Source organism: Dioscorea cayenensis, chromosome 4 (genome assembly GCF_009730915.1).
Source record: "Dioscorea cayenensis subsp. rotundata cultivar TDr96_F1 chromosome 4, TDr96_F1_v2_PseudoChromosome.rev07_lg8_w22 25.fasta, whole genome shotgun sequence".
NCBI lineage: Eukaryota > Viridiplantae > Streptophyta > Magnoliopsida > Dioscoreales > Dioscoreaceae > Dioscorea > Dioscorea cayenensis.
The window spans coordinates 18,854,072-18,867,287 of record NC_052474.1 but is presented as its reverse complement, the minus strand read 5'-3'; the positions used below and the strand labels follow the sequence as shown (position 1 = coordinate 18,867,287).

Below are 13,216 nucleotides of genomic sequence, written 5' to 3'. Positions count from 1 at the left end.
CAACCCATTAACCCTTCGGAGGTGGCAAAAAGGAAGACCGGAGGGAAATGCCCAGCTGCTTATCATTTCGCCCTTGATCTTCAGGAGATGATGGAGAGTGCTCGGGATAGCCTCGCCAAGACAAGACGCCGTGCCATGAAGACCCCATCGATCCAAGACGGCGCAGGCGTAGTCGAGCTCCACCGACGCAAAGCGAGTAGAAGTTCACTCATATGGTCGAGCTGGATCTTAGACCCGGAAGGTCGAGGGCCAAAGCAAGAAGAATCGTCGCGCTTTCTCGCATGATGGAAAGATTTGCCGGCCTCGGAGGCAAGTTGGGAGCGCGATACTACTCTTTTGGCACTCGAGGAGTTGGTGCAGACTTTTGAAGACGCTGGGTCCGACGAGGATGTCGCTCAACAATGCGGGGTGGTTTGTAAGGGTCGGTGCCCTTACATGCGGTCTCCATCCAATATGATGCTTATATCATGCAGGATGGCACTTTGCCTTGGTCGCGGGAGGCGGCTGTGGCGAGCCGAGATGGCTCGATTGAGTGGTGCCGAGTCGTGAAATGCGCTGGCGCACAGCACGTGCGGACGGCAGCGGCATGCGCGCATGCGTCGAGTGTCGCGACCGAGAGTGGGCGCATTAGCCCTCGAACCTTGTTACTAAGACAATGTGGTGCATGCGCGTGACCGTGAGCGCAGCACTGACCGAGAGGGCGCTGTGATGCGCGCCGTGATGCAGGCGAAGTTACGAGAGTGGATACTTGGCCGTTACCGAGAAGCCATGACGGACTGCGCTGCCATGAGGTCGGATGGGCACATCGGATAGGGATGTTACGGAGATGGTGGTTGGATAAATAGTCTTGTTGGCCACGACTCGTAGGCCTGATCCGGTGTAAAAGCGTGAAGCAGTGTTGTGTTTCTCGGCACTATAGCACTGTAGCACTGTGCTTGTTTTGATGTGACAAGTGACTTCATCCTAGCACTTTATCAAGATCCGACTGATCTTATCTTCTCCTTGGCTTTCCCCTATATATATGGCTCTCATTCCCTTAGAAAGGGAGAGGTTGATGAACTCTTGGTTGTGTCTTGGCCTTGGTTGTATTTCTTCTCATTCAATAGAGAGTTTTCGGATTTCTCTCTTATACTTGGCCTCTCATGATGTCTTTATTCATACTTGCATGTTTAATAGCCTTGTTTACTTGATAGGGCATGGTTGCTTGCTAGTTTCTTGGGTTGTTTTTGGTTCCAGGTATTGGAGGCTGGCGCGGCGCCTTGGTGGTGTGGCGAGCGCCGCGCGGTGATCGTTGGGGCGATCGGGAAGGCCGTGACACCTACCATGGGGTCATGACACTCGTGGGGGTGAGTTGATGAAAATTTTTTTACTCATTGTGAGGTCTCATGTTCAATACTCATAGGAGTAATGAACGTTTGTTTGAAGTGGTATTTTCAAACCTATCTTCAGGTACAATTCTCGAAGCTCACATGGAAAACCATTTGAAGTTTTCTCGTCAAACCCACTTCATGGTCCTATGTTTGACTCTCCCAGGGTGATGAGGAATTTTGATAAAAATCTATGAAAATTTTCTATGAGGTCAGATATTAGACTTTCATGGGGATAAATGGGAAAAGTTCTTTTGATGACTTAGTCAACGAAAATTAAGGTTATAATTATAGCTTGAGATCCATTCAGAAATCAAGTCAAAATTGTAAACTTAATAGGTCAATCATGTGGGAGGTTACAACTCGATGATATGATGGTCAAGCTCAAAAGCATGGAAGATTCAAGACCTAAACATTTCATATATATGACAAATGTAACTTTGAAGTCTCAAGACGCAAAGAAGTCAAAGACCTAAAAAGTTTCACTAGTTAGAGACCTGAAGATTTTAGAAGCACAAAACCGTCGAGTCTTTAGCAATAAAAAAACCAAAGATGATCAAGTAGACAACTCATAAATGCAGAGTGGCTGCAGTTTGAGAGTTATGTGATATGTCAAGATGCAAACACACAAAAAAAATTAAAGAAAGCCACAGTCACCAAGTTAAAAGGGTCTTCCAATATGCTTTTAGCAAAAGAGTCAAGAGCACAACCAAGTCATGCAAATAGAGTTTGAAGAGCATGATATAAAAAAATTATTCTCTTAATAGTTTTGTATTCTCACTCATGATTATATACTCGTATGCTTTTTGAAATCAATAAAAAAATTTCATGTTTACTCGGTCATTTCTCATTCACACTTGTTTTTTAATTGGAGATTCCCATGACCAAGTTTGGGGTAATGAACATTAGGGGCTTGCCCCATTAAAGTCATGGGCCAGCAATCAAAATCATAAAAAAAATTTTAAATTTGATTTGTGATTCCATCGTTATAAACTGGTCAACCCAAAAAAAACTGGGTAAGAATAAAAAACCCAACACTAAACACTAATTTTAATTTATTTGTTATAAAAAAAAAAGGCAAATTAATCCCGTCGCATTCTCGTTGAACTTTCTCCTGGCAAAACAACTGACCGTTAAAATCAAAGCCATCATTTTCTATACATTCCTTCCTTTTCTTGACTACATCAAAACCAAGAAGATAAAATTTCTCTGTCTCTGTCTCTCTGTCTTTCTATCTGTCTCCCTCTATCCCTCTCCTTGCGTCCTGATTCTTGAATATATATAGAGAGAAGATTGAATGAATCTTCTTGAAGCATATGATAGTTGGTTTTTGATGGGGTTCTTGGATATGATGCCAAAAATCTACAAGCCAGTAACAGAGATGAATCTCAGTGCTCATAGTGATGAGCCTTACATACATGCAAATGTTAAAGATATATATATATATATTTGGATATGCTTAACTAGTACTCTGTTTTGTTTTTTAAATTTTTGTAGATGAAGTGTTTGAGATAATGAATGGTGAGTTCTTGATGTTTTTTTGTTTGTTTTTGGCTTTTGTTTTGATTTTAGCACCGAGAATGTCCGGGTTTTTTGTTAAGGTTTTTGCTTGGGGTTCTGGAGTTGAGGATTGTGGGGGCTTTTGTTATGGAGATATTGAAGAGGAACAATCTTGTTCATAATAAAGTGATCTTTTGATTGCTCTTTTAATATGTTATAGTTGTTATTATGAATGGTTAATTGAATGATGAATAATTTATAATTAATTTCTTGTTTGATCTTGATTTGTTTGAAAATGTTAAAATTGTTTTTTGAATGGTGAATTGGAGGAGATCCTATGAAAGGTAATGCTTCTTTTGATGATTAAAATGATGATAATTTGAGTGTTTTTTTGTGGAGATAGTGAGAAGAAACAATCTTGTTCATTGGCGATCTTGATTAGTGTTAAATATATGTTACAGAGAATTGGCACTATTTTTATATAAAAAGCAATCTTTACTGCAGAATACTAAAAGTTCCAAGAAAAAAAATTTGTTTTTATATAAAAGATTTTGCTTACTGATATCCAAACTGTTGTAGTTTGTATCATTTGCGGAAGTATCAAAATCACCACTCTACACACCAACTCTTGTTTCAGAAGGTTTGATTTCCTTATTATTATTATTTCAAATTTGAAACTATTGTGTTCATAAAAATCATTTACTTTGAATTTACCTTGAAGCGTTAATCCAGAAGACTATGAGGAGCAACAAGTTTAAAATATTAATGATGGAGAGAGAATTAGTAAGTAATTGTCCAGGAGTTTGAATTCATAAAAATGAAATCACTTATTTACAAACACATAGGAATGCTTTTTTTCTCTCTCTTGTGAATAAACATGCTTAATTCATTACTAAAACAGTCACATGCACCTTCTTTTAAACTTTCATGCATGAAGTCATATGCATGTTTTTTTTTTATCACCATCCTATCTCTTTATTGTCTAGGAGTTTTATGCCTGGCCATGATTGAATTGTTCAAGGATTATATATGAATATCTTGTATCTCCAAAGATTGCTTTTGCACTGAGTATTCATGTTGAGAAGTGATAGATAAATTCTTCAAACATAATTGTTGTTGTTAATTGCTTGCCATATGCATACATGTCTATGTTTAATATATGTATATATATGTGGTATTGAGTCAAAGTTTGGATATTTCATCTGTTATTCACCATGTCATTGAACATCTCATAGCTAGAATTGTCAACCATGATATGATGATGATCATTAGGACAACTCCTAGTAAAGAGATTAGACCCAGCTTGATTTTCAGATGTCATTATGCATTATTCACTGGATATATAAGCAAATAAAGGTTGCGCCTTAAGTCTCACTTAGGGAGGCAAATTGTTGCAATATAATGTAGCTAAAGAGGGATCTTGTAGTTGAGCTCTTTCTAATGTAAATGAAAGGGGAACACAAGAAGTAAAAGGTTTATTAGTTGCAAAAATATGTAAGAAATAATATAAAAAGGAAACAGTGTTTGAGGATTTATTCATTAAAAGCTAAATATCAAATTATGAAAGTAATTAACGGTTTGTTTGTAAGATTTGTAGAAAATTTTAAAATGTAAAAGTTTAGGGTCCTACATGCAAAACATTATAGGAGAAATGCAAAAAAATAAAAAGAATTGGGTTTATTTGCAAAATTGGTGCAAAAGCTCGAAAGTAAAAATTTGGGGGTCTATTGCAAAATTACATCAAAAAGTAAAAATATGAAAAAAATTTGGGCTTGTTTGCAAAATTGGTGCAAAGCATGAAAAGTGAAATTTTGAGGAAAAAAAAATATATAACAAAGAAAAAAAACGAAAACCGGATCTTGATAAAAAATGATAGGTACTTTGGTAAATTTGTAGGACTTCTTTTTTACAACTTTGTGAGGTACTGTGTATGATGGAGAGCTCTGAGTGATTCATTGTCTTTTGACACTCAGAATGGGTTTGATGAGAAGAAGAATTTTAATAAACTTATGAGCATTAATGCTGATCCTATCTCATCATGACAACCAAATTAACTCAAGGAATGAGGATAACTTTAGCTATTACTGTGTACTTGTGTACATCTGCACTAGTTTGGATACTATGGTTTTACATTATAAAGCACCATATGATGCTCTGGTTACTTTACTATATCATTTTCTTTATGGTTTGGTCGACTCACATTTTCTAGTCTTAGGAACTTATGCTTACAGTAATACACTAAATGACAACATCCATAAAAAAAATGTATATAGATTGCGGAAGATCCCAGGCATATAACTTATATATCATGTATAGGAGCAAGCACTCTTAACCTTAACAGGGTTTGGAGCATCTAAAGATAGAGGAATATTTCCAATGGTACCCATTCACTTGTAATGAATTCAAAAATGAGGGTTGATATGAAGATTACAAAGAGCCAAACAATACCAACAAATTAAGAATGACTCAAGTAGAATGTTTCATTGCCCTTCGCCAAAGCATAATCTTTTTACATCTTGGAAAAGATTTCTATGCTCAACAGTATAACCCGCATCGATTTGCTCAATAATTTGGCTATGATCAAGGATTTCCTAAAGAGATTTAGACGTCTAAATCTCTTTAATAAATCCTTGATCATAGCCAAATATCCTGCAAATCGATGTGGGCTATATTGTTAAGCATAGAGGTCTTTTCCAAGATGTAAAAGAATAATGCTTTGGTGAAAGGCAATGATGTATTCTACTTAAGTCATTCCTAATTTGTTGGTATTGTTTGACTTTTTGTAATCTTCACACCAACCCTCATTTTTTGAATTCATTGCTAGGTAATGTGCGCCATTTGAGATATACCTCTTTCCTTAGTGTGCTTTGAGCTTTTTTTAAGGTTAAAAGTGTTTGCTCCTGTAACTAATATATAAGCCATGATTGAGAGCTATTGTAATTCATTTATATTTATGATATTTTCACTCAGTGTATTACAATGAATGTAAATCTCTATAAAATTTGAGTTGACCCAACCATAAAGAAAATTATATGGTAAGGCAACTAAAACTCCACATGGTTTCTTGTGATGTAAAACCATCACATCCAAACTAGTGTAGATATATTCAAGTACAGTAGAAGCTAAAGTTATTCTCATCCCTTAAACTAATTAGGTTACCATCATGAAAGCTTGTGAGCATATAAGAAGCCCTTTATGTAGCATATTGAAGTAGCATAACATAAAGATAAGAAAGCGGCAAGCTTACACTTTTTTGAAACATGAGGGATAGGATGAGCATTAATCTTTACAAGGTTACGAAAATTCTTCTATGCAGATCTCTAAAGAAAAAAAAATTCTTCAATTGAGAGTAATTGACTCTCTTCTTTTTTCTTGTTGTGTAATTTTGAATCTATTGATAAGTATTAAATAGATCTTTTAAGATAGTAGTGGTGTGTACTTCTAAAGTAAAGTTTGCTATTCGGGAGATATATTCTTATAAAATCGTCCAAAAATGGATAGTACTTTCATGCATCTCAAGTGTTATAAAGAAATCTCAATCTCAGTCTCACTGGATGACAATTTGAAACCATAATTAAAGAAAGATTAATTTGAATTAAAAATATCATTGTCTTTGAATATAAAGCATAAAGAAAATAGTTATATATATATATATATATATATATATATTATAAACTGAATATAAATAGAATAATCTGTCATAAGCATATAAAGGCTACATAGGGATTGAAAAGAGGCTCTTGAAATTTGTAAGAAAGTATAAAAAATTGGTAGGAAAGAAAAAAAAAAATCACCAATAAGAGAGTAAAATTAAGTTGCTTGGGTGAAAAAAAAGTTTATGAATATTAATAAACAAAGGCGTTAGTCATTGCTTGCGTCTAAAGTGAGCATGAGAATTACTTTTCGTAAATCGCGTCTAAAGTGAGCATGAGAATTACTTTTCGTAAATCGTAAAAGAAATTTAATAAGATGCATAAGACAAAAATAAAAATTAATAATCAAATTTACTTAAAAAAATAAATAAATAACCCTTGAAGTGCTTGTACCTTCTCCCCTCAACTAATGTGTGAGAAAACTACCAGGGGTATTTGTTTATATAGGCTTACATAAGTCCTAATTTTATTAAAATTCTATCATCCTACTTCGAATAGGCATAAAAAAATAAAAAGAGGGAATATATCAAGAATATTTAAAAATTCTATTATTATACTTTGAATGGGAATAAGAAAAAAAAAAAAGGAGATAAGCTAGAAGAAAATTCAGAAAAGAAAAAAATTCAATTAAAAAGGAAATTTTACAAAAAGTCAGTTTTAAAAAAATCAATTTCAAAAATCAATTTCAAAAATTCAAATTTAAAAATTAAAAATGATATTTTGAAAAATTGAAATTAAAATAATAGGAAAAATTGAAATAGATCAATCGAGAAGGGATGAGAGGGACAAGGAGGATGAGGAAGAAGACAGATACAAGGATCAAATGTTTATTTTAATTTTTAAATCTAAAAAAAAAAATTCAATTTTGTTTGTAGACCAAACAAAAATGTGGGGCATTGAAAATGTGATAAATCATCAATCAAATTTATTATTTTATTAGTCCAACCAAAGTCGAGTTGGTAATTTATCTAAATAGACCAAACGAAGTGAAAAAAAGACCAAATTACACATTTTAAGATTTTAATTTTAAATTTTAAATTTTTTTTTGGATCATAGCTTTTTATTAAATAAAAATATAAAAAAATAAATAAATATTTGGTTATAGTTGAGAAACTAAACACTAGATTTAATAATTTTTTTTTATATTAAAAAAGTAAATTAAATAATTATTCCAGTGGCATTCTCGTTGAACTTTCTCCCGGGAAAACAACTGACCGTTAAAACCAAAGCCATCATTTTCTATACATTCCTTCTTTTCTTGACTACATCAAAAACAAGAAGATAAAATTTCTGTCTCTCTCCCTTTCCCCCTCTTCTTGCGTATTGTCCCCTAATTCTTGAATATATATATATATATATATATATATATATATATAGAGAGAGAGAGAGAGAGAGAGAGAGAGAGAGAGAGAGAGAGAAAGAGAGAAGATTGAATGCATCTTCTTGAAGCATAGGATAGTTGGTTCTTGATGGGGTTCTTGTATGTGATGCCAAAAATCTACAAGCCAGTTGCAGAGGTGAATCTTAGTGCTCATAGTGATGAGCCTTACATCCATGCAAATGTTAAAGGTATATATATATTTGGATATGCTTAACTAGTACTCTGTTTCTGTTATTTGAGTTTTTGTAGATGAAGTGTTTGAGATAATGAATGGTGAGTCCTTGATGTTTTTTGTTTGATTTTGGCTTTTGTTTTGATTTTAGCACCGAGAATGGCCGGGTTTTTTGTTAAGATTTTTGCTTGGGTTCTGGAGTTGAGGATTGTGGGGGCTTTTGTTGTGGAGATATTGAAGAGGAACAATCTTGTTCATAAGGTGATCTTTTGATTGCTTTTTTAATGTGTTATAGTTGTTGTTTTGAATGGTTAATTGAATGATGAATAATTTATAATTTTCTTGTTTGATCTTGATTTGTGTGAAAAATGTTAAAATTGCTGTTTTGGATGGTGAATTGGAGGAGATATGAAAGGTAATGCTTCTTTGATGATTAAAATGATGATAATTTAAGTGTGTTTTTTGTGGAGATAATGAGAAGAAACAATCTTGTTCATTAGGCGATCTTGATTAGTGTCAAATATGTTACAGAGAATTTGTACTATTTTTATATATAAAGCCATCTTTACTGCAGAATACTCAAAAGTTCCAAGAAAAAAAATTTTGATTTCGTAATTTAAGAGATTTTGTTTACTAATATCCAAACTGTTGCAGTTTGTATCATTTGCTAGAAATATCAGAACCACCACTCTACACACCAACTCATGTTTCAGAAGGTTTGATTTCCTTATTGTTGTTTTTTTTTCTCAAATTTGAAACTATTGTGCTCATAAATATCATTTGCTTTGGATTTACCTTGAGGCGTTATCCAGAAGACTATGAGGAGCAACAAGTCTATAACATGAAACCAGGTTCATCATCTACTGAACGAGTTCAGGAGGCGGTGGATTGTCTTCCTAAAGATGCAGAGTTTGCTGTCAATTCTAATTCCGATTCTGATTTCCGGCGATGGACAATAATGGATTACTCGAGAGCCTATAGCTCTCGGCAGACAACTCCTCATTTGGTATACAATGAATTTCTCGATTCATTTCATCATGAAAGTTCAAATTTTCTTTAGTATTTCTTCTATTTTTTCTTTCATAGCTTTTACTTTTTTAGAAGCTTAAAATTACAGGTAGCAATGAGATTCTTAGCTGCAGTTAAGGAGTCTTCCGAGCCTCACATTAATATGTCATTTTTCATCAATTATAATCCTGAAGATATTCTAAGACAGGCGAAAGAATCAACACTCCGATACGAAAATGGTAGTTTATCTCATCTTTTTACTGTTATTCAATCAATAATAAATTTCTTATTGTCATTAAATTTATGCCAAACCTTTGCCATGACTAACTAATGGAACTTTTAGAAGGCATGACTCACTTGTTTCATAACTTCATTTCTAAGAATGCATGAAACCGACACCTCTAACTACCAATGCTCTATATTACAAGAAAAAAAAAGGAAAAGTTTTTTTTAGTTGAGATCTTATCTTTTAACAGGTACTCCAATTTCGGTTCTTGATGGAGTGCTGGTTGCTGTTAAAGATGAGATTGATTGCATGTCTTATCCAACTACTGGTATTCTACTTTCGGGTTCTTAATACTTAATTTCATTCAATTTTTCTACTTTTTGTAGCTGTTTTGATCTGAAGAATGGTAATTGTTTCAGGAGGAACTAAGTGGTACCACAAATTTAGATTTTCAATAGAAGATGCACACATTGTGAAGCAATTAAGATCATGTGGTGCAATTCTTGTCGGGAAGACAAACATGCATGAGATTGGAGCTGGAACAAGTGGGATCAATCCTCATTACGGGTATCAAGCAATTTATCTTTACCTAATTGGAAGTTACACATTATTTAATTTTGTCTTAGACACATAACAGGGCTGTGAGAAATCCTTATGATATTAAGAAGATTTCCGGAGGTTCCTCAAGTGGCTCAGCTGCTGTGGTTTCTGCTGGATTATGTCCTATTGCACTTGGTGTCGATGGAGGAGGTAAGGAAATTCACACATGAATATGTTTAGTTAATTGATTAGGAACTTTTTGAAAGTGTCGATATATATCTTTGATTAGAAACTCGCATGGTCACCAACTTTTGCGGCAATTTAGAACACATAGCATTTATCATTGCTTTATCATTGCTACCTATCTTTGACATTAATGCAACAAGCTGGTCCCAAAACTTCATGCTTTATTTTACATTCAGAAAAGAACTAGTGTGTTAATGCTACTTCTTGAATTAGAAAAAGTCTATTAATGTGATTCATGATACAAAGAAATCATAAACAATGAATGCCAGCTTTAGGTTTTAGTCTGACTACATATAATTTCTGATCATCATACTGAAATTTCAATTAATGTGGAAGAACCACAGAATAGAATGAATAAATACAGCAATTCATTTCTAGGATTGTAGTTTCTCTAAAGAGAAAAATTTTTTAAATTGGAAAGCTAAATCCAAAAACTCCAAGCATCTCTGAATTGAGTGGATTTGTGCATTCCTTATTAGAGAAACAATAAATCCTATGTCTTATCCTCCTTCATAACATTGTATAAATAAGATACTTGAATTCTTTCACTCTCCTTGTCTAGGATCTGTCAGAATACCGGCTTCTTTATGTGGAGTTGTTGGTTTCAAGCCAACTTTTGGTCGTGTATCTCATGCGGGGTAGCTTGATCTCCATTATCTCTACCATCATTTTTACTAACAAGAAATTAATTTCTATTTGGATTTATATCTGCAATTCTATCATTATTTCAGCATTCTTCCCTTAAATTGGACCGTTGGAATGGCTGGGGTTTTGGCAGGAACAGTCGAAGATGCTCTCATTGCGTATTCTTTTTACTAATGCTAATACACTTATTTCGCTGCAACATATAGAGTCAATGCTACTAGATGCTAAAGATGTTGTTTTCTTTCATCCTTAGTTATGCAGCTATTTCCGGGGACCTCCAAGTGAGACAACCTACACCTACACCTTCTTTAGTGGTAAACTTAAATCACTGTTCTATTTCTCTCAAGTTTATCGAGGTTTTTTTTTTATTATTATTTTTTACTGATAACTTGATAGCCAGCAACAAACCTTCCACTGCTAGCAATTACAAATTCAATTGGCAACATCAAATTAGCCAAATACGAAAAGGTTTGTCTTGTTAATATATCTACATTGATTACTGACAGTATTCTATTGTTCTTATTCGAGACTTCATTTTTTAAAACAATGCAGTGGTTTAATGACTCTGCCGATGAGGTTCGAACCTCTTGCGAACATGCTTTGGATATGCTTCGCGACCATTATGGTTGGGAGGTATAACATTTGACATGCATTTTTTATCATCAAGCAAATACTTTGCAGAAATTTCATGCTTTTATTCCTCACAGACAGTGGAAGTGACTTTACCAGAGATCGAAGAGATGCGTCTGGCTCATTATGTAACCATTGCATCAGAATGCAATGCTTCACTAGCACCGCATTTGGCAAAAATGTAAGTAGTCCCATGAAGTTCATCGTTATGAGTTTCATTATGTGAATCATCGTACATTTTTCTAGAAACTTTGCCGATATGGGATGGGATGTAAGAGTTGCACATCAAGTTTATCGGTCTTTTCACAGCAGAGAGTATCTGAATGCTCAAAAGATCAGGTAGTTATTAATTTGCAATTCATTCATACAAATTACATTGACTTCATTAACAAACCACTGTGCATTTTCAGAAACCGGCAAATGTATTTTCACAAGGAAATTTTCAAACATGCTGATGTTATCGTCACACCAACAACCGGGTATTGACCTCAAACTCTGATTTCTCACATAAATTTCTGAAATCAAACATATTGTGAACCTTATTGTTCTCATTTTCACAGTGTTACCGCATATCCATTGCAAAGAGATACATTCAAAACCGGAGAGCTTGATTACATAAATGGAGGTACTAATTTACAAAACCTCAAACCTTTCAATTGCCAATTCATCAACGACAAAAAACTGAATATAGTGCCTGATTGTTTCAGCTGCATTAGTAAGGTTCATGATAGCCGGAAATTTTCTCGGGTTGCCTGCAATTACTGTAATGGTAAAATAAACGTGTATATATATATATATCTTTAGATGGAAAGATTAATCTAAATACTAAAACCGATAATGTATCGTAGGTTGGATGTGATAGAGGTGGAATGCCAATCAGTATTCAGTTCATCGGAAGGCCATGGTCGGAAGCAACCTTACTGCATTTGGCTTATCGGTTGCAGGTAACATAAGCTAAGAAACCGAAACTTTTTATTTAAGTAACTAATGAATTGAATGAGAATTTGGTAAATTGATCAGTAATAATAACAAGTTATGATACTTTTTTTTAATAGGCAATATGCAGTAGAAGCTTCAAGAGGCCTATGATTTTCTATGATCTTCTCAAGGAGGAAACTGCAGGTCAATAGAAAGAAGCAAAAAAAACTAATTAATTAAGAAAGAAATAAGTCTGAATTGTAAGTTTTTCAAGCATTTTTCATTTATTTTTGTTAATTGTATGCCTAAATGTGCTGAAATCTTGAAACAATAAATACAAGAAATTTCTGCATACATTGCATTAGGAGCAATTGAATAATAGTCATTTTTTTTTCCCATTGATTTCATTTTTGTTTCCAGTCATTTCACAAATCCTTTTTTTAATTAAAAAAATTTGTTTATTATTATAATTTAAGTGATTTCTTTTTAAGATTCACACAAAAAGGACTTCTTGTTAACTGTGTGCTTGTATCGACACACACATGATTTATTTTTCATAACAATAAAAAAAGATAAACTGAAAGCAACTTTGCGTGCTTTTATGCCATTCATATTATCTTATAAAAAAAAGTGACCAAAAGCATATAATTAGTAATTAGCTTTGTCTCACGTTTTTGGAAAAGTCCTTCGATCACATCGACATGACTCATCAGTCCTTTAATCAAATTAATTAAGTGATAAAAGTTTCGGATACAAAACTATACCGTGAATATTTTTATTTTTATTTTTATTTTATTTTTTAAAAGGTGAATAAACACTTCATATTAAAGAAAAAGAGGATACAGAAGATACCAACCACTAGATGTGGTAAAGTACAACAACAAAAAACAACAAAACGGGCAACAACCCCCAAGAGCGCAAACACTCAGA

The 13,216-nt window shown here is 33.7% G+C and overlaps 1 protein-coding gene across 2 annotated transcripts; it reads left to right on the top strand.

Annotated features, from left to right (window-relative positions):
• Positions 1-2,878: 2,878 nt before the first annotated feature.
• On the top strand, positions 2,879-12,662 carry LOC120258047 (fatty acid amide hydrolase-like). Of its 2 annotated transcripts, XM_039265385.1 has the most exons (19): positions 2,879-3,048; positions 8,726-8,789; positions 8,886-9,079; positions 9,191-9,320; positions 9,558-9,635; positions 9,727-9,874; positions 9,945-10,057; positions 10,656-10,731; positions 10,825-10,896; positions 10,992-11,052; positions 11,135-11,206; positions 11,291-11,371; positions 11,446-11,549; positions 11,615-11,707; positions 11,779-11,847; positions 11,929-11,993; positions 12,076-12,137; positions 12,217-12,312; positions 12,424-12,662. In XM_039265385.1, the coding sequence occupies exons 3-19, from the start codon at positions 8,915-8,917 to the stop codon at positions 12,496-12,498; spliced, it is 1,560 nt and encodes a 519-aa protein (XP_039121319.1). In that variant the 5' UTR covers positions 2,879-3,048; positions 8,726-8,789; positions 8,886-8,914; the 3' UTR covers positions 12,499-12,662. The 2 variants fall into 2 exon arrangements, with proteins under 2 accessions (XP_039121319.1, XP_039121321.1); XM_039265387.1 differs by lacking the exons at positions 2,879-3,048; positions 8,726-8,789 and adding an exon at positions 3,481-3,507.
• The last annotated feature ends 554 nt before the right edge of the window (positions 12,663-13,216 follow it).

Excerpts from the sequence above, each read along its gene's own strand:
- LOC120258047 (XM_039265385.1), top strand. The coding sequence starts at position 8,915 with ATGAAACCAGGTTCATCATCTACTGAACGAGTTCAGGAGGCGGTGGAT. Across the intron at positions 9,636-9,726 it reads CATGTCTTATCCAACTACTG|GAGGAACTAAGTGGTACCAC; the intron begins GTATTCTACTTT and ends TAATTGTTTCAG. Across the intron at positions 9,875-9,944 it reads GGGATCAATCCTCATTACGG|GGCTGTGAGAAATCCTTATG; the intron begins GTATCAAGCAAT and ends GACACATAACAG.